General features: G+C 39.8%; 1 protein-coding gene across 1 annotated transcript; it reads right to left on the bottom strand.

The window, feature by feature from the left end:
• Positions 1–11,209: 11,209 nt before the first annotated feature.
• Positions 11,210–11,755, bottom strand: LOC149828182 (uncharacterized). The gene is made up of 2 exons (XM_090018125.1): positions 11,707–11,755; positions 11,210–11,631 (listed from the first exon to the last, which is right to left on the bottom strand). Exons 1-2 carry the CDS (start codon positions 11,753–11,755, stop codon positions 11,210–11,212), a joined length of 471 nt encoding a protein of 156 aa, XP_089874251.1.
• Between the last annotated feature and the right edge of the window lie 6,021 nt (positions 11,756–17,776).

Here is a 17,776-nt window from a genome sequence, read left to right as displayed (position 1 = left end):
ATATTCTTTCTCTTCCTTCTCTTTTCCTTTCCAACCTCTTATTTTCCTCATTTTTGAAGGGAGAAAAGGTCAGAAAGAAAAAGAGAAGAGAAAAGAAGAGAAAAAAAAGGGAGGAACTCTTTTGCGGGTCTCACCTGACCTTAATTTTGAAGATTTTTGAAATAACTCGCCTCCATTTTTGAAATATTTGCGAGAAAACTGGGAGACGGGATCCGCTCGTCGGTACGAGGTTCGACCGTTCCTGGCGCCTTTACCAGGGGTAATCGAACCAAGGGTCGAATTAATGCCTTTTGCTTTGCTAAGAAATTATCTAAGTATTTTATCCTAAGTCTAGATGCACAAAGAATCATGCTTGTGCGAAATGCAAAGATGTATGCTCTTTTTGAAAATGTTTTTAAAGAACCCCCAAGTGTTTCAGAGATGAATCTGCTGATAGAATGAAGAAATGGTTTCTAACTTAGAACTTAAGATTAAAAAGTTCTAAGTTTTTGGAAATAATCAAGAGCTTGGGAGAGTAAATCTGGATTTTGGAAAATGCTTTTGAGGTTTTGAGATAAAAGAAGAAGAAAGAGATTTTCAAAGTCATAAATGGACTTTGAATCAGAATAGAAGTGAAGATGGAATTGAATTCTAACTTTGAAGTTTGAAATCAGAGGGAAAGATAGAATTGGAAAATCTGAATAAAATTAAGAAATGAAATTGATTTAAAAGTTGGAATTTCAAGATGAAATCCGAATCCAAGATCTGGATTCTGAATAGAGTTCAAAGTTGAATTTTGAATTTAGGATCTGAAATGGGAACTTGATTTGAAATCTGGAATAAAATGGAATTGGTTTTAAGAATTGGAACTAAAGTGGAATTTGGATCTGGAATTTTGAATGGAATTGGATTCAAGATCTGGAATTCAAGATGGTATTTGGATCTGAAATCTAAGATCCGAGATAGAGTTGGACTCTGGACCCTAAGATGGAATTGGATCTGAAGTCTGAGATCCAAAGTAGAATTGGATTCTGGATCCTAGAATGTATTTGGATCTAAAGTCTGAGATCCAATGTAGGATTGGGTTCTGGATCCTAGAATGGATTTGGATCTAAATGGAATTGGATCTATGATCTGAGATCCAAAGAAATATGAGGATCTGGATCTTTAAATGGAATTTGGATCTCAAATTTGAGATCCAAAGTAGAATGAGGATCTGGATCCTAGATGGATCTAAAGTCTAGGATTCCAGGTAGAATTGGATTTATACTTAGAAATCTGGATCTAAGTTTAGGATCTAACTTTGGTTTTGGCTTTTGAAAAGTCTAAATAGGACTTTTAAAGATGGATCTGGATTTTGAAAACCCAGTTTGAACTTAGGAAGGTTTGGATTTTGATATTCAGAGTCAATCTCAACTTTGATTTAAAACTTGAAGAAAACTTGATTTTGAATCAGAAGATGAATCAGAAACTTCAAAGTTAAATTGAACTTTGAAATTAAATTTTGAATTTGAGTTGGAAATTTGAAGTTTGAATATGAAATGATTTTGAAGTTCCAAAGTCAAATTGGACTTTGAAATTGAGATAGATTTGGAATTTGAAATAGAAATTTAAAGAAAGATGTTCAAAATTACTTGGGTTTTTTTAAAAAAAAGATTTGAAAAATGCGATGCAATTCTATCCTAAATGGTGAAATGAATTTGAATAAGTTTGGAATTGGATTTTGAAAAGCTATTTCATTCTTTAAGTGAATTAAGAATGGGGTTGAAGATATAATATATCCCTGACTATGGTCATTGGATATATCATATAATAACCACATTTAAATTCAAGTGAAGAATAAAATATATTTTTTTGTGCTTTTATAGAATTTAAAATGAAATTAACCCTCAATATACCCTGACTATGGCCATTGGTATATATTTTGAGTTAATCCTAAGTTAAATTCTGATAAAAGAAGAAAATATTTAAAAAAATATGATGAATTTTGAAGATGGATCCAGTGTGGATCCAGTGTTATTTTGTAAAAGATAAAAATGCTAAGTTTTGTCCACACCCTGACTATGGCCATTGATGTGGATCATCAACTTAGTATTTATTATCTCTTACGAAATGGTGCACGTGCCATTCGTGTTCCCATTTGTGAGAATTTGAAAAGTAAAGGCAAAAATGCATGAAAAACAAGTAATTCAATGATATTTACAATGCTCATTCATTCTACCTAAAGCAGGAAATGTAAATTCTCATTCCAATCTAGCTATTACAATATGTAAAATCAAATTTACAATCCCAAGAAATGATATCTTCTACATGTTTTCTGCAAAACAACTAGGTTAGTGAAAGAGAAGAAAAATCACATCACATGGTGAAAAGATATGTATGATAAAAAAAAAAGGGTTGGAAAATGGCACATATATGTAAATACGTACGTGCGCATATATATATAGATTATACATTCATATTCATATATATATATATATATATATATATATATATATATATATATATGGATCACCTATAATATGTGCCTAATGTAGATAAATGAGGATATGCTTAACAGGTACAGCCAACTAAGTTTGCTAAAGTTTGATTTGTGATTTACAACAAGGGGACTACAACAACTCAGGGAGTTGTTGTGGATGCAGAGAAATCATCGCAATGATGATTGTTTTTGGCAGATGCAAGGAGGACACTGTAGTGCTTAGCCCTGCTGAGACTGAATGAGAACTGAAGGGATGTTTGACAGATGATGAGGATGGTGAAGTAAGGTCAAGATGGAACTGACTGATGGCTGTGAGGCTACAGCAACTTCAGGGAGTTGCTGTATATGGGTGGTAGGGATGATGCTGGTAGTAGGCAGTATGTTCTTTACAAGTAGTAAAGTGGCAAGTAGTGGACAGTATAAACAGGCAGTGATGCCCCAGCAAATACAAAATAGTGCATATATAGTTGAACCGAATGAAGACTTCAGCCTAAACATTGGAGATGATTAACACTTCTGCAGGTGCCTAAGACAGGATCACAGCAGGGCTTAAGCACTGCTGCAAGTATTTACAGATAAAAGCCTGATAGTGCAGGGGCATTGTTATAAGCAGGTAAGGGGTTACAGTGATACCCAGTGCTACTGTAGACGTGAGGAGATGACTAGGCATAATATACTGAAATGGGAGAATGGAGGTATAAATGCTGCAGGCTATAATAGGGTAGAAAATTTTGGTAAACTGAAAATCGGTGGCAGTTTTGTGATATGCTGTGTAGGGAAGGCTATTGGTGCTGGATGAAGGCTGTGTAGAAGTTGTGATAGCCTGCCGAAATGGTGGGTATACGTGGCATCTACCTACACCACATTTCTGAGCATGGATATTTACCAAATGGATCAAATATAATGATCAAAGCAACAATCAAATGGGGAAGACATGATGTTTACTCCTGTATACTGGAGCTGTAACAGTGAGGTACCAGAATTGTAAAAAAAAAATGAAACTATAAGATGTAGTGACTGCGAATGAAAAAGCGTATGCCAACACATGCATTTACACTTGTTTCAAATGTGAAAAAGAAAGAAAGTTGAAGTATGGCTGTTATAGATGCACATTGCTCCTGGCCATTTGAATTCAGGCATCAGCCAACACCTTTTCACCCCACAGTATGATTCTGTGTGAGTTGATACTGGTAATCCCTTTTGCTGTAGTAATGCTTGAATGTATATCCCTCCAGAGTTGGTATGCTCCTCGATATTTGATGTCCCCCGGCAATCATCAAGATCACTTTGCTTGTTATTAATTTAAAAGAAAAACTAATGACCAATGTGACTTACATCAGAAAATATTAACTAAAAAAAAAAAAGTTTTATTACACCAATCCTGAGAGGGAGGAGAAGGTCCCTGAATGATAAGAATGAAAATAATGGGCTTAACATTATGTTCAATGTGACCAATCTTTTATTGATCCGACAACTCATACCCTATATTAAGATAAGCAGAACAAAAACAAAAAAAATATTGGACAACTGAACATGCTGATAGTTTGATCCTATCTAGCTGGGTCATGGATTTGTGAATGGGTTACACAATGAATTGAGGCTTCAGGTTTTATAGCTGTGACCAATTGAGCAATCTTGGCAGATGGATCTGCCATGGAGCGAAGAGGATTCGACACGGATCATATCTCATATGACCGATGGATTGGTTCCATCTCGAATATGCAACCATCCTCTTATGGCTGGTCAATCTCAGCTACAATCTTTGGCTCAATGAATAAAATTCACGAATCAGATGATACAGAGAGAATCTAAATATTAATCAGGATAATGTGCCAGGATGGAAGGATGACTAAAAATAAATAAATACATGATGAGATTGCAAATCAGGTGAGTCCAGAGATAATTTTAGTTGATTCACTATCACTAGGTCATTAATCGCCCAGATCATAGCAGATCAAGGTCTGCTGGATCACTATAGGGGACGATGACTATTTTTAGAGCTCTTAGGATTTCGCTGAAGATTTTTAACCAAAGCTTACGCATGATGAATGATATCAGTGGCCACTCCATCCTGAGCTTAAAGTTTTATCATGCGGAAAAAAAGAAAATTCTTACATACTGAAGATGAGTTTAATATCGATGGCCATTTCATAAAGCTTTAACCATATCGGGTGCTGTTGGAAGTAAATACCAATGAAGCTGGAGTGCAAATGACAACAGTGAGAACTAATAATAGATTAAAAAAAAAGGGAAATTAAACTAGCGTCATATGTGAAACTATTGAAAATAAACTTGGTATCCTCCATGATTCTGATTAGCGCATAGATGGACACAGAGGACCATCATTGTATTGATCATTGATGTCAGTAAGTTTTTTTTTTTAGACTTCTGGCAGCATTTGAAAGTATAAGACGCAACAGTTTTATGAGGATCCAGCCAGCAAGCACCAAAACGCAATCAGATTCAAACAGATTGTGAATACTTTTATAACCAATAATCAACATGAATGAGGAAATAAACAGAGCATAATGATGAAATCGTATCTAAATGGGAAGAAATATAACAAACAAGACTAGTAAATAAGGCTGAAAGAAAAGAAAAGCTAAAACGATGGAAATATAACTATAGCCGATGGATAAAAAAAAAATTAATTCCAGGCGGGATTGTTAGGGAAAACTTATCATAAACCAGAGATGTGAGAAGACATGTTGGAACGTGATATTCCCTTGTTATAGCACAAGGAGGCGTTTGGATTGCTATAGGCAACCGAACATCCTCCGAGGTGCATTGATAGGGGCCAAAAACAAAAGAACAAAGAGGGATTTAGGGAAAATTAGAGGAAAAAGGGGCTTACCGTGAATTGGTGGAGGACCTGGTTTTGTAGAAGATCGAAACTAGTCCTCTGATGTTATCGGCACCTTGTCGTTTTGGAAGGGTGACTCGGGATTTCTTGGATCTCTGGCAGAGGAAATGCTCTCGAAGAGGAATTGTTCTATAGTGCTCAACTGAAGAAGAATCCCAGGAAGGAGAGAGAATGAAGCGGTAATGGAAAAATTGATGCCTCTCGATGATGGGATGGAAGTATACTAATAATGGATGAAGTTTTCGATGGATTGCAAAAGGGAATGGGTCTGAAGAAAGGGAAAGTCGATCTCCAGGAAGATAATGGATTGTGAGAGATGAGTTTTTGATCGATTGTAATGGCCACTTGAAGTAAAAATCGATCTCTAGGAAAAACAAGGGATATCAGAGAAGAAAAATGGAATGTGGGGGGGGGAATGATCGGCACCAGAAAAAAAATGGATCCCCTTCTTTCATTTGTTCCTCCTTTTTTATAGATGGAAGAGAAGGTTCGTGAACGAAAAATCGTTGGAGATGGAGGATGGAAGAACAGGCCGACTGTTGCAAATAGGACGGTGGAGAGGAGAAGGAAGAAGGCGCGGGAAGAGTTTGTTGGATTTTTTGTGCTATTTCCTAAAAGAGGCTCCCCTTAAAAAGATTTTTTTTTTTTGTAAAAATAGTTGAAAATTGAGGTTTTCAGCAAGAAGCTTCTTAAAACCTTGAGAATCATTTGCTTTTCTTGTAATTTTTCCATTTTTTTTTTTGGTTTTTATGTTATTTTTCAATTTTTTTGTATTTTTAGAGTAATCCTAAAGCTTTACGAGAAATTAAAGGTTAAAACTAATTTTTTTTGGTGTTTTTGTAAAATATTTACAAAAGAGAATTTTTCTGAGAACTCAAGGCGAATTTTGAGAAAATTTCTTCAGAAAATGGATTTGCATCTGGATTTTTAGGAAATATTCGAGGTTTACAACCTCGAACTGAGAAATATAGGGTCGAGGATCCAACAAAGTGTCGGATGAGCCGCCCGAGCCTTTCAAAATCATTCCTTTGGTATTTTTGTGATTTTATTTTGGAAATCGGATAACGAGGCTCAGATTTGGATTTAAGACACTGAGTTCAGACCCGGAGTTAAATTTGAATATATCAATGTGGAATTTAATCCAGAAATCTAAAAAAAAGACTGTAATTTAGTTTTAAAATCGCTTTGATTTTCTCAGAAGATGAGGTTTAGGGGCAAAAGGGTCATTTTGTAAATCTTTAAAAAATTTGGGGTGTTCACACAAACCTAATGAGATTTTCCTTGCTGAGAAAATACCAAGAAAATGTTAAGAAGAACAAGATAGGAAACGATTGAGAAGAATGAGCACTTCATTCTTTCATTTGTAAAGACTATATGTATTACATTAACTCGTTGGCTACATTATATATTAGCCACAATAAGTGTGACGCCCCCAAATTTCTCAACTTGTAAAATCCTTTAAAAACCTTTTGATTTTAGGGTAAACTTTTCTTTTAAAACAAGTGCGCAAATGCCGAAGTACCAAAACAAGGAGAAAACAAGTGGCGAACTCTGGGGCGGGTCGCAGGAGTGAAACAACAGTTAATTGAAACAACTTTTATTAATATTTACAAAATGTACAACCCATCCCTTATACAAAACCAAATACTGCCAAGCTCCAACAAGTGCCAGAAGTGTGGGTTCACGTCCGCTGCAGCACACCGAGCTCCATCGCACGCCTAACAAACACCTGTATCCCCATAAAACGGGGTCAGTACTCTTTCGAGCTGGTGAGACAAACCAAACACAATAAACCAATGTGTGGAAATCGAGAGCACAGTTTATCATGCAACACATAGCATTCTTATTTAATTGAACAGTTACATTATAAGCAAGTGTACAAAGCTACACATAGATCTATAAGAGAATGTAACTAGCAGAAGTTAATGTGATTAAGCAAAGCATGAGCAATTTAACCACGACATTTCATTTTACAATTCACATCATTTATCATAACATGCATCAAGGAACATAAATCTCTAACATAATTTGTAACATGGCATGCATCACAAAACATAAAGTACTAACGTAACAATACAAGAGACTGTGATGTGCAACAATTGTGTCATCGTGAATTGTGCACAAATACAAGTGGACAAGTATGTGTATCATGCCATTTGTGCGAGAACTAGCCAAGTGACGATACCAAACATTGTACATTAGGATGAGACAGTAAAAAACATTTTGCCACGGTAAAGCGTGACTCACAAGCTGTGCCAAAGTTCATAAACCATGTATTACAATCATAAGCGAGCTCGTCACGCTAAGTGGGGCCATTGCCCACAAACGACTCGCCAAGGAGTTCCACAAGTCTCAAAAGACTGTAATCTCAACATGTATCTTGAGAATCCCTACGTAACCATATGACTACATTCATTCGATGGCATACATTCAAAAATCACTAATATGAACTGGCGATTACATCCATTTCGTGCTCTAGCTTATGTGCCAATGTGCGACAAGAGAAGTGCCATGATGTCAAATACGTACGACAAGGGAATTGCCACCATTATATTTATTTTATTTGACATGCGCCATAGAATCCTCGATTATGCCAAAACCTCGTTTTTACATAAAAGTGCTCGATAGGGTGTCATAACCTTATTTTTATAAAAAGACATATAATGAGGTATCATTGCAAGCATTGCGAACATTTGCATTCTATGCTAAGGTGGCCACATCCACAACAAGGAAAGATGTATGTTATTCAAATTGGCGGTTTTTACCTCATCTTTGCGCATATGTAACCATTTTTACATAGGTCGCATTGAAGAATGCACACTCGTCGCTCAAGTTGTAAACAGTCAAAAACACTTAATGCATGCTTTGGGATATTGGATCCCACGAAGTTGCATTGAAAAATGACCACACACATCGCACAAGTTGTAACTAATCCATGTACTTATGGACTCGTTGGGATATTGGATCCCGTGCTGCGTGTGCACCTGCAGCCGCATAGGCTGCAGCCCGAAGCCTCACAAAACAACGCTTGAACTCGTAACAATGGGAGGAAAGAAAATGTATAAACATTCGGCTGTTGTGGCCACCGGCCAACCGGTGCCATGGGGCACAAAGCGCATGCAGCAGGGCCCAAAATGGGCGACCCTGCTAAACCAAAGGAAGAAGGCAACAACATGCTTGCTGCAAGGGCCGAATTTCCTGGGCCAAATGAGTTTGGTCCAGGGGAAGGTCACAAGGTTGGCCACGGCAACACGAGGGAGGCCCAGGTTTGGACTGTGTAGTCCAACCACGCTCCAAGCTAAAGCCAACAAAAGAAGGGCTCAGCCACTCAAGTCGGTCCAGGTCTGGATTGATTGGTCCAGACCATGGAGGGTGTGCTCACGATGAGCACAGTCTGGACCGTGCATCCAGACCCAGCTGGACTCAGCCAGCAATGCAGGGAAATGGGGTGCAGGTCCAGTTGCCTGCACCCAACTGCAGCCTAACTACTGCACGGCTGCAGCAAGGCCCGAAATCAAAAACCCAAAAGCACAAAGGTGTGAAGGGCATGACGCCCAACCGAAAATGCTGGGACGGTCCCCTTGACAGGTCTGGACCATATTCGGTCGAGACTTTGTTAGACCAAAGGGAAAACGGCCCACACCCATCCGAGTTGGTTGGTTCGGCCAGGGTTCTTGCTGAACTAAAAAGAAAGGGAAAGAAGAGGTGCCCACGCTGGGGTAGGTCTAGGTTGAACCCTGCTGGACACGTCCAGCATGTCTGGACCATTTCAGCCAAGAAAATAAAATCAAAGGCTCAACGTCTAACAGGAAATAAAAATAGTTGAACAATGAGAAAACTTGATGTGTATTCAATCACGGCTCAACCTATTTGGCCAAAGCTAACAGCACCCTCAAAGGGGCTAACCCGCATAGCTGGGTTTGCTGGACTTGCGCCAAACCATGGCCTCCTAGCCAAAACAGAGAAAGATGATAAATAATGTTTTGGCAAAACCTTGGCTGGCATGAGTCAAACCACATGAACAAAATGCGTCAACAGCCAAAGGAAAATGTAATAAAACCAAGGAAACCGATGTGCATGCAAATTAAAAAACCCAAGGTCCAATGCATGCAAGCATTCTTGTAAATCCACCATTACGAAATGAGTCTACCATTACTTTGCACAGCAAATGCATGTAAATATGTTGAAACGAAAGCCCTATTCAAAATGCATTCAAACTAGCCCAAAGAAAATCGACAAAGAGGGAAACCCGAAATGCTCATTCGAAAACCTCACTTATGGATTATGAGTAAGAGCGTCGACCTTCAAGGCTTTGACCAACGGAGGAGATGAAAATGGAGGAAGAGGTGATGCCCACGGCTGGAGCTGCAACAAGGTATCTAACTCTCTCTCTCTCACATGATTTGGAGAAGGGAAGGAAGGGGAGAGAGAAGCTCCACCCAAAAAAAATCGTCCAAGGGGTCTCCTCTTTCTCTCTCTTAAAATCTTAAGTAGCTAGGGCTTACAAGAAGGAACGGCTGGGATTAAAGCTAATAAGATGGAGGGCTGGGGTGCTCCACACACACACCCCCTAGATGTCCACGCCCACTGCATGTTGAGCTTTTAAAAAAATTCAGAAATCTTTCAAAAATGCCATTGAAAAGTGCCTTTACTATTTCTAAAATTTACAATGGGGTGCCCTAAGGCTAGCCAATCAGTTCTAGCATTTGAAGTAGTTCAAAGATCTTTCAAAAATACCATGGGGCGCCAGCCCCATGCTCCTTTTTATAAAAAGTTGCCCCTCATGATGAGCTTCAAGGATCATCATGAGTTTTGAAAAGAGGAAATGACCAATTGTGGCCTTCTTTTCAAGAGCCATGCAAAACTTTTCAAAAGTGTCATCCAGCTGGTCAAACCTTGACCAGCTGGTCTACCATAGACATAATTTTCTTCTAGAGAGGACTCCCAATGGGTTTGGGTCCTCTTCTAGTGATCCAAGTCCAAATCCAAAATCGCCTATGCACTATGTTTTAAAAGAATGCTTAATTAATGCATTAAAATATAAAATAATTCCAATAAATCATTTAGTTCTCTTTAAAGCCTTAATTAGCATGGAATGCTCAATGTCTTTCAAGAAAATTGCCTTTTATTTGCCAGAATTAAGCGTATTACGATTCGGGTCCAATCTTGAAGTAAAACTCGTAATTTGCATGCACTGACGATGTTTTCACATCGTATGGGTCCCAAATTCGGGGACAAACTATAAAAATATATTATAAATTAACCCTTAAATTTTCAAAGATTAATTCATCCAGAATTAGGCTCTTCTTACTTACACAGTGTATTTACGTGATTTTCGGGTCGCGCATGCAAAGCTAAATCACAAGGCACAGTCAATTATACTTAATTATGCGATATAACCTCGAAAATATATAATAGCATACATATAAATACTAAGTAAGCAGTAAATTCCTCAGAAAACTTTGCGGGTGTTACATTCTACCCTCCTTAAAAGTGATTTCGTCCGCAAAATCACAAAACAACAAGCAACAACAATATAGTCAGATCTCATCTCACAGCGCCTAATCGGCCACAACTAAGTCTCCCATAGGCTTTTTAGGACAAAACTTGGCAATATGCTCTGGTTGTCTACACTTGAAACACTTGCCATTAAAACGAGAACAAGTTCCAAAAGTGTGATCTTCGTCACATTGTCGACACTTCTGTTGAACTTCTGGTCGCTGAGATCGCTTTCGCTGGCGGTTCTGAGATACCTTCTGACGCTTCCGCTCCCTAGTAGGTGGCGAGGACTCCACCCTACTAGGTTTCTTCTCGGTCATAATCGCAAAAACTTTAGTTTCTTGTTCGGCTTGGTCTTCATCGAACAGAGTAGCTACCTCGATAGCTTATTCGAGCGACTTCGACCCGCTAGTAAACACTTTAGTTCTCAAAGTAGGCCTTAAACCATGAGCGAACTTCATTGCTCGATCATTCTCCGCGACGTAAACGTTCAGACAATATCGTTTCGAACAACGAAACTTCGTGATATAATCAGACAAGGTCATCGTTCCTTGTTGCAGATCCAGAAATTCTTGCATCTTCTTACTGTGCTCATGCTTCAGAAAATACACGGAGTTGAAAACTTCAACAAATTCTTCCCAAGTAATAGTCGCATCCTTGAATTTGACCGAAGAGACAGTGTCCCACCACTTCTTAGTGTGGTCTTTCAAGCGATAAGTATCAAAGTTCACTTTCTTTTCCTCTGGGACATCCAAAACACGGAAAATATGCTCTATCTCTCGTAACCACGACTCAGCAGCTTCAGGGTCTGGTTTACCCATAAAAGCAGGAGGATCCAACTCCATGAATCGCTTATACGTAACTGTACTATTGTTATGCACACCTTGGGTAACGTGCTGAAGATTCGCACCCAACTGTTGTATCGCAACCATCTGTTGTTGCACAACCTCCCCAAGGTTGTTCACAACGCCTATAATATCGTTGCATCTAGTCTTCCAAGTCATCTATCATGACAAAAAGACAAAAAAATCAATCGCTAGGTCTGACAACCATGCTCGCGAAAATGATAATCACAGCAATCATGCAAAAATCATGAGCATATAACACACTATTCAGACAAAAGCCATATCACAATTTTAATCGTGCAACACAACACGACATATAAGCATGTTCTACGAACGGATTCAAGTGACACCATACCAGGCCGCTATCGCTAGAAATCACCATTCTAGACGATGAATGTTAGAGAATCATCACTCTAACACAACAAAACACGAGATCCATCATTACTCATATCATCGATAGGGAATCCACCCTAGTGGCATCGCTAGAGGATCACCACTCTAACAGTATCATCAGAGAACCACCACCCTGATGGCTTTACTGAAGAGTCACCATTCCAGTTGCGTCATTAGAAAATCACCATCCTACTGGCATCGTCAGAGAATTACCACGTTGACGGCCTTGCTGGCGAATCACTACCCCAGCAACCTCATTAGGAAGTCACCATCCTAATGGCATCGTTAGCGAATCGTCACGCTAACGGCATCGTCAGAGAATCACCATGCTGACGGCCTTGCTGGTGAATCACTACCCCAGCAACCTCATTAGGAAATCAGCATCCTAATGGCATCGTTAGCGAATCACCATGCTAACGGTCATTGTCAGAGAATCACCACCCTAACGGCATCGTCAATGAACCACCACGCTAACGGAATCACTGGAGAGCTACTCCATCCAGCGGCACAGTTGGCACTACCAGGAATCACCTCCTGAGCTGACACACCACCATCCTCCAGACAGTGGTAGGGGAACCAAAAATTCCCGCAATGCTCTCTCGCGAGCAACAACCCCCTGATAATCGGTGTTAACTATCCCAAGAACATGACCCTCTCAGGAATCAAATGCCCTCACCGGCAACGCAAACGCGACATGCTAAGCACGTAACAACAGATACGTTCTCATCACCAAGAACGACTGGGGAATCAACAACATCCACCAACGGAATATGCAGAGGCTCACTGGCACAGACAAGGCTTCAGCCTTCTGTCCAAAAAGGATTACATCTGCCAAGATACCCTTCGTCAAAGACAGGGTTACGAATAATTCCAACGAAGTTGGAAAAGAGGGAAAACATCAACTCAGAGCCTCACACGATGATTCTTATCGAAGCCATCTCATCTTCAACACGATAGGACTAAAAGCTCGATAATCGCTATGATGTATCGATCGTCTCCACCACAATATGTGGAACGAGAAGGGTGAACTACGCAAGTAGTCCCCTAAGTCTCAGTCGAAAATCTCCAACTCTCATAGGAGTCGACTCGAATCAGCTTTGGAAACTAGATCCACAAGCGCGAACAAACCCTTAGGTTCCGACAATCGATGTCTTAAACCCGATATACGAGGCGTAAACACGAAAGTGTGTCTCACACCGGAAGACACCTGAAAAAACACACAAGGTCATCAAATCAAGCAGAACATGTCAGTAAATGACAGAAATACAATTCTATTGAATTAAGAATACTTACAGTGCGATGGCTGATGCGTGCAGAGACTTGAACCACACTTCTTTAACTCTTTTAAAACACTACTCTGATACCAAATCTGTGATACCCTTAGATTTCCCAACTTGTAAAATCCTTTAAAATCCTTTTGATTTTAGGGTAAACTTTTTTTTTTAAAACAAGTGCGCAAATGCGGAAGTACCAAAACAAGGAGAAAACAAGCGGCGAACTCCGGGGCAGGTCATAGAAGTGAAACAACAGTTAATTGAAATAGCTTTTATTAATATTTACAAAATGTACAACCCATCCCTTATACAAAACCAAAGACTGCCAAGATCCAACAAGTGCCAAAAGTGTGGGTTTGTGTCCGCTGCAGCACACTGAGCTCTATTGCATGCCTAACAAACACCTGTAGCCCCATAAAACGAGATCAGTACTCTTTCGAGTTGGTGAGACAAACCAAACACAATAAACCAATGTGTAGAAATCGAGGGCACAGTTTATCATGCAACACATAGGATTCTTATTTAATTGAATAGTTACATTATAAGCAAGTGTACAAAGCTACACATGGATATATAAGAGAATGTAACTAGCAAGAGTTAATGCGATTAAGCAAAGCATGAGCAATTTAACCACGACATTTCATTTTACAATTCACATCATTTAGCATAACATGCATCAAGGAACATAAATCTCTAACACAATTTGTAACATTTATAACATGGTATGCATCACATAACATAAAGTACTAACGTAACAATACAAGAGACTGTGATGTGCAACAGTTGTGTCATCGTGAACTGTGCACCAATACAAGTGGACAAGTATATGTATCGTGACATAAGTGCGAGAACTAGCCAAGTGATGATACCAAACATTGTACATTATGATGAGACAGTTAGAAATATTTTGCCACGGTAAAGCGTGACTCACAAGCTGTGCCAAAGTTCATAAACCATGTATTACAACCATAAGTGAGCTCGTCTCGCTAAGTGTGGCCATTGCCCACAAACGACTCGCCAAGGAGTTCCACAAGTCTCAAAAGACTGTAATCTCAACATGTATCTCGAGAATCCCTACATACTTAAGGAATTACATGTAATTGCCAAAGTGATTCGTGCAATCAAAATATAAGGAGCACAACCATACGACTACATTCATTCGATGACATACATTCAAAAATCACTAATATGAGTTGGCGATTACATCCATTTCGTGCTCTAGCTTACGTGCCAATGTGCGACAAGAGAAGTGCCATGATGTCAAATACGTACGACAAGCGAATTGCCACCATTATATTTATTCCATTTGACATGCGCCATAGATTCCTCGATTATGCCAAAACCTTATTTTTACATAAAAGCGCCCGATAGGGTGTCATAACCTTATTTTTATAAAAAGACATATAATGAGGTATCATTGCAAGCATTGCGAACATTTGCGTTCTACGCTAAGGTGGCCCCATCCACAATAAGGAAAGATCTATGTTATTCAAATTGGCAGTTTTTACCTCATCTTTGCGCATACGTAACCATTTTTACATAGGTCGCATTGAAGAATGCACACTCGTCGCTCAAGTTGTAAATACTCAAAAACACTTAACGTATGCTTTGGGATATTGGATCCTACAAAGTTGCATTGAACAACGACCACACACATCGCACAAGTTGTAACTAATCCACGTACTTAAGGACTCGTTATGATATTGGACCCTATGTTGCGTGTGCACCTGCAGCCGCATAGGCTGCAGCCCGAAGCCTCACTAAACAACTCTTGAACTCGTAACAACGGGAAGAAAGAAAATGTATAAACATTCGGCTGCTGTGGCCACCAGCGACCCGGTGCCATGGGGCACAAAGCGCATGCAGCAGGGCCCAAAATGGGTGACCCTGCTGAACCAAAGGAAGAAGGCAGCAACATGCTTGCTGCTAGGGCCGAACTTCCTGGGCCAAATGAGTTCAGTCCAGGGGAAGGTCACAAGGTTGGCCTCGGCAACACGAGGGAGGCCCAGGTCTGGACTGTGTAGTCCAACCACGCTCCAAGCTAAAGCCAACAAAAGAAGGGGGTCTGAACTGGACGTTCAAACCCAGCATGGCTCAGCCACTCAAGTCGGTCCAGGTCTGGACTGATTGGTCCAGACCATGGAGGGTGTGCTCACGATGAGCACGGTCTGGACCGTGCATCCAGACCCAGCTGAACTCAGCCAGCAACGCAGGGAAATGGGGTGCAAGCCCAGCTACAGCCTAACTGTTGCATGGCTGCAGCAAGGCCCGAAACCAAAAACCCAAAAGCACAAAGGTGTGCAGGGAATGACGCCCAACCAAAAATGCTGGGACGGTCCCCTTGACAGATCTGGACCATATTCGGTCCAAACCCTGTCAGACCAGAAGGAAAATGACCCACACCCATTCGAGTTGGTGGGTTCGGCCAGGGTTCTTGCTGAACTAAAAAGAAAGGGAAAGAAGAGGCGCCCACGCTGAGGTAGGTCTGGGTTGAACCCTGTTGGACACGTCCACCATGTCTGGACCGTTCTAGCCAAGAAAATAAAATCAAAGGCTCAACGTCTAACAGGAAATAAAAATAGCTGAACAATGAGAAAACTTGATGTGCATTCAGTCACGGCTCGACCTGTTTGGCCAAAGCTAACAGCACCCTCAAAGGGGCTAACCCGCATAGCCGGGTTTGTTGGACTTGCGCCAAACCATGGCCTCCTAGCCAAAACGGAGAAAGATGACAAATAATGTTTTGGCAAAGCCTTGGCTGGCATGAGTCAACCCACATAAACAAAATGCGTCAACAGCCAAAACAAAATGTAATAAAACCAAGGAAACCGATATGCATGCAAATGAAAAACCCAAGGTCCAATGCGTGCAAGAATTCTTGTAAATCCACCATTATGAAATGAGTCTGCCATTACTTTGCACACCGAATGCATGTAAATATGCTGAAACGAAAGCCCTATTCAAAATGCATTCAAACTAGCCCAATGAAAATCGACAAAGAGGGAAACCCGAAATGCTCATTCGAAAACCTCACTTATGGATTATGAGTAAGAGCGTCTCACCTTTGAGGCTTTGACCAACGAAGGAGATGAAGATGGAGGAAGAGATGATGCCCACGGCTGGAGCTGCAACAAGGTATCTAACTCTCTCTCACACACACGATTTGGAGAAGGGAAGGAAGGGCAGAGAGAAGCTCCACCCAAAAAAAATCGTCCAAGGGGTCTCCTCTTTTTCTCTCTTAAAATCTTAAGTAGCTAGGGCTTACAAGAAGGAACGGCTGGGATTAAAGCTAATAAGATGGAGGGCTGGGGTGCGCCACGCCCCCCCCCCCCCCCCCCTAGATGTCCATGCCCAATGCATGTTGAGCTTTTGAAAATTTTCAGAAATCTTTCAAAAATGCCATTGAAAAGTGTCTTTACTATTTCTAAAATTTACAATGGGGTGCCCTAAGGCTAGCCAATTGGTTTCTAGCATTTGAAATAGTTCAAAGATCTTTCAAAAATACCATGGGATGCCAACCCCATGCTCCTTTTTATAAAAAGTCGCCCCTCATGATGAGCTTCAAGGCTCATCATGAGTTTTAAAAAGAGGAAATGGCCAATCGTGGCCTTCTTTTCAAGAGCCATGCAAAACTTTTCAAAAGTGCCATCCATTTGGTCAAACCTTGACCATCTGGTCAACCATAGACAAAATCATCCTCTACAGAGGATGCCCAATGGGTTTGGGTCCTCTTCTAGTGATCCAGGTCCAAATCCAAAATCACATATGCACTATGTTTCAAAACAATGCTTAATTAATGCATTAAAATATAAAATTAATTCCAATAAATCATTTAGTTCTATTTAAAGCCTTAATTAACATGGAATGCTCAATGCCTTTCAAGAAAATCATCTTTCGTTTGCTAGAATTAAGTGTATTATGATTTAGGTCCAATCTTGAAGCAAAACTCGTAATTCACATGCACTGATGGTGTTTTCACATCGTATGGGTCCTAAATTCGGGGACAAACTATAAAAATATATTATAAATTAACCCTTAAATTTTTAAAGATTAATTCGTCCAGAATTGGGCTCTTCTTACTTACATAGTGTATTTACGCGATTTTCGGGTTGCGCATGCAAAGCTAAATCACAAGGCACAGTCAATTATACTTAATTATGCGATATAACCTCAAAAATATATGATAGCATACATATCAACACTAAGTAAGTAGTAAATTTCTCAAAAAATTTTGCGGGTGTTACAATAAGAGACTATACAAAAGGATAAAAAAATTCCTACAAAATAGTAAAATTACAATAGACTATATAAGACAAAGATAAACAATACCATTTGTTGCTAAAGGTAGCACATATGGTGCAACTACCCATCATTAAAGATAAACAATACCATTTGTTGCTAAAGGTAGCACAAATGGTGCAACTACCCATGATCTTTGAGG

This window comes from Nuphar pumila, chromosome 9, assembly GCF_984573655.1.
Source record: "Nuphar pumila chromosome 9, dmNupPumi1.hap1.1, whole genome shotgun sequence".
NCBI lineage: Eukaryota > Viridiplantae > Streptophyta > Magnoliopsida > Nymphaeales > Nymphaeaceae > Nuphar > Nuphar pumila.
This window is presented reverse-complemented; position numbering and strand designations above follow the sequence as displayed.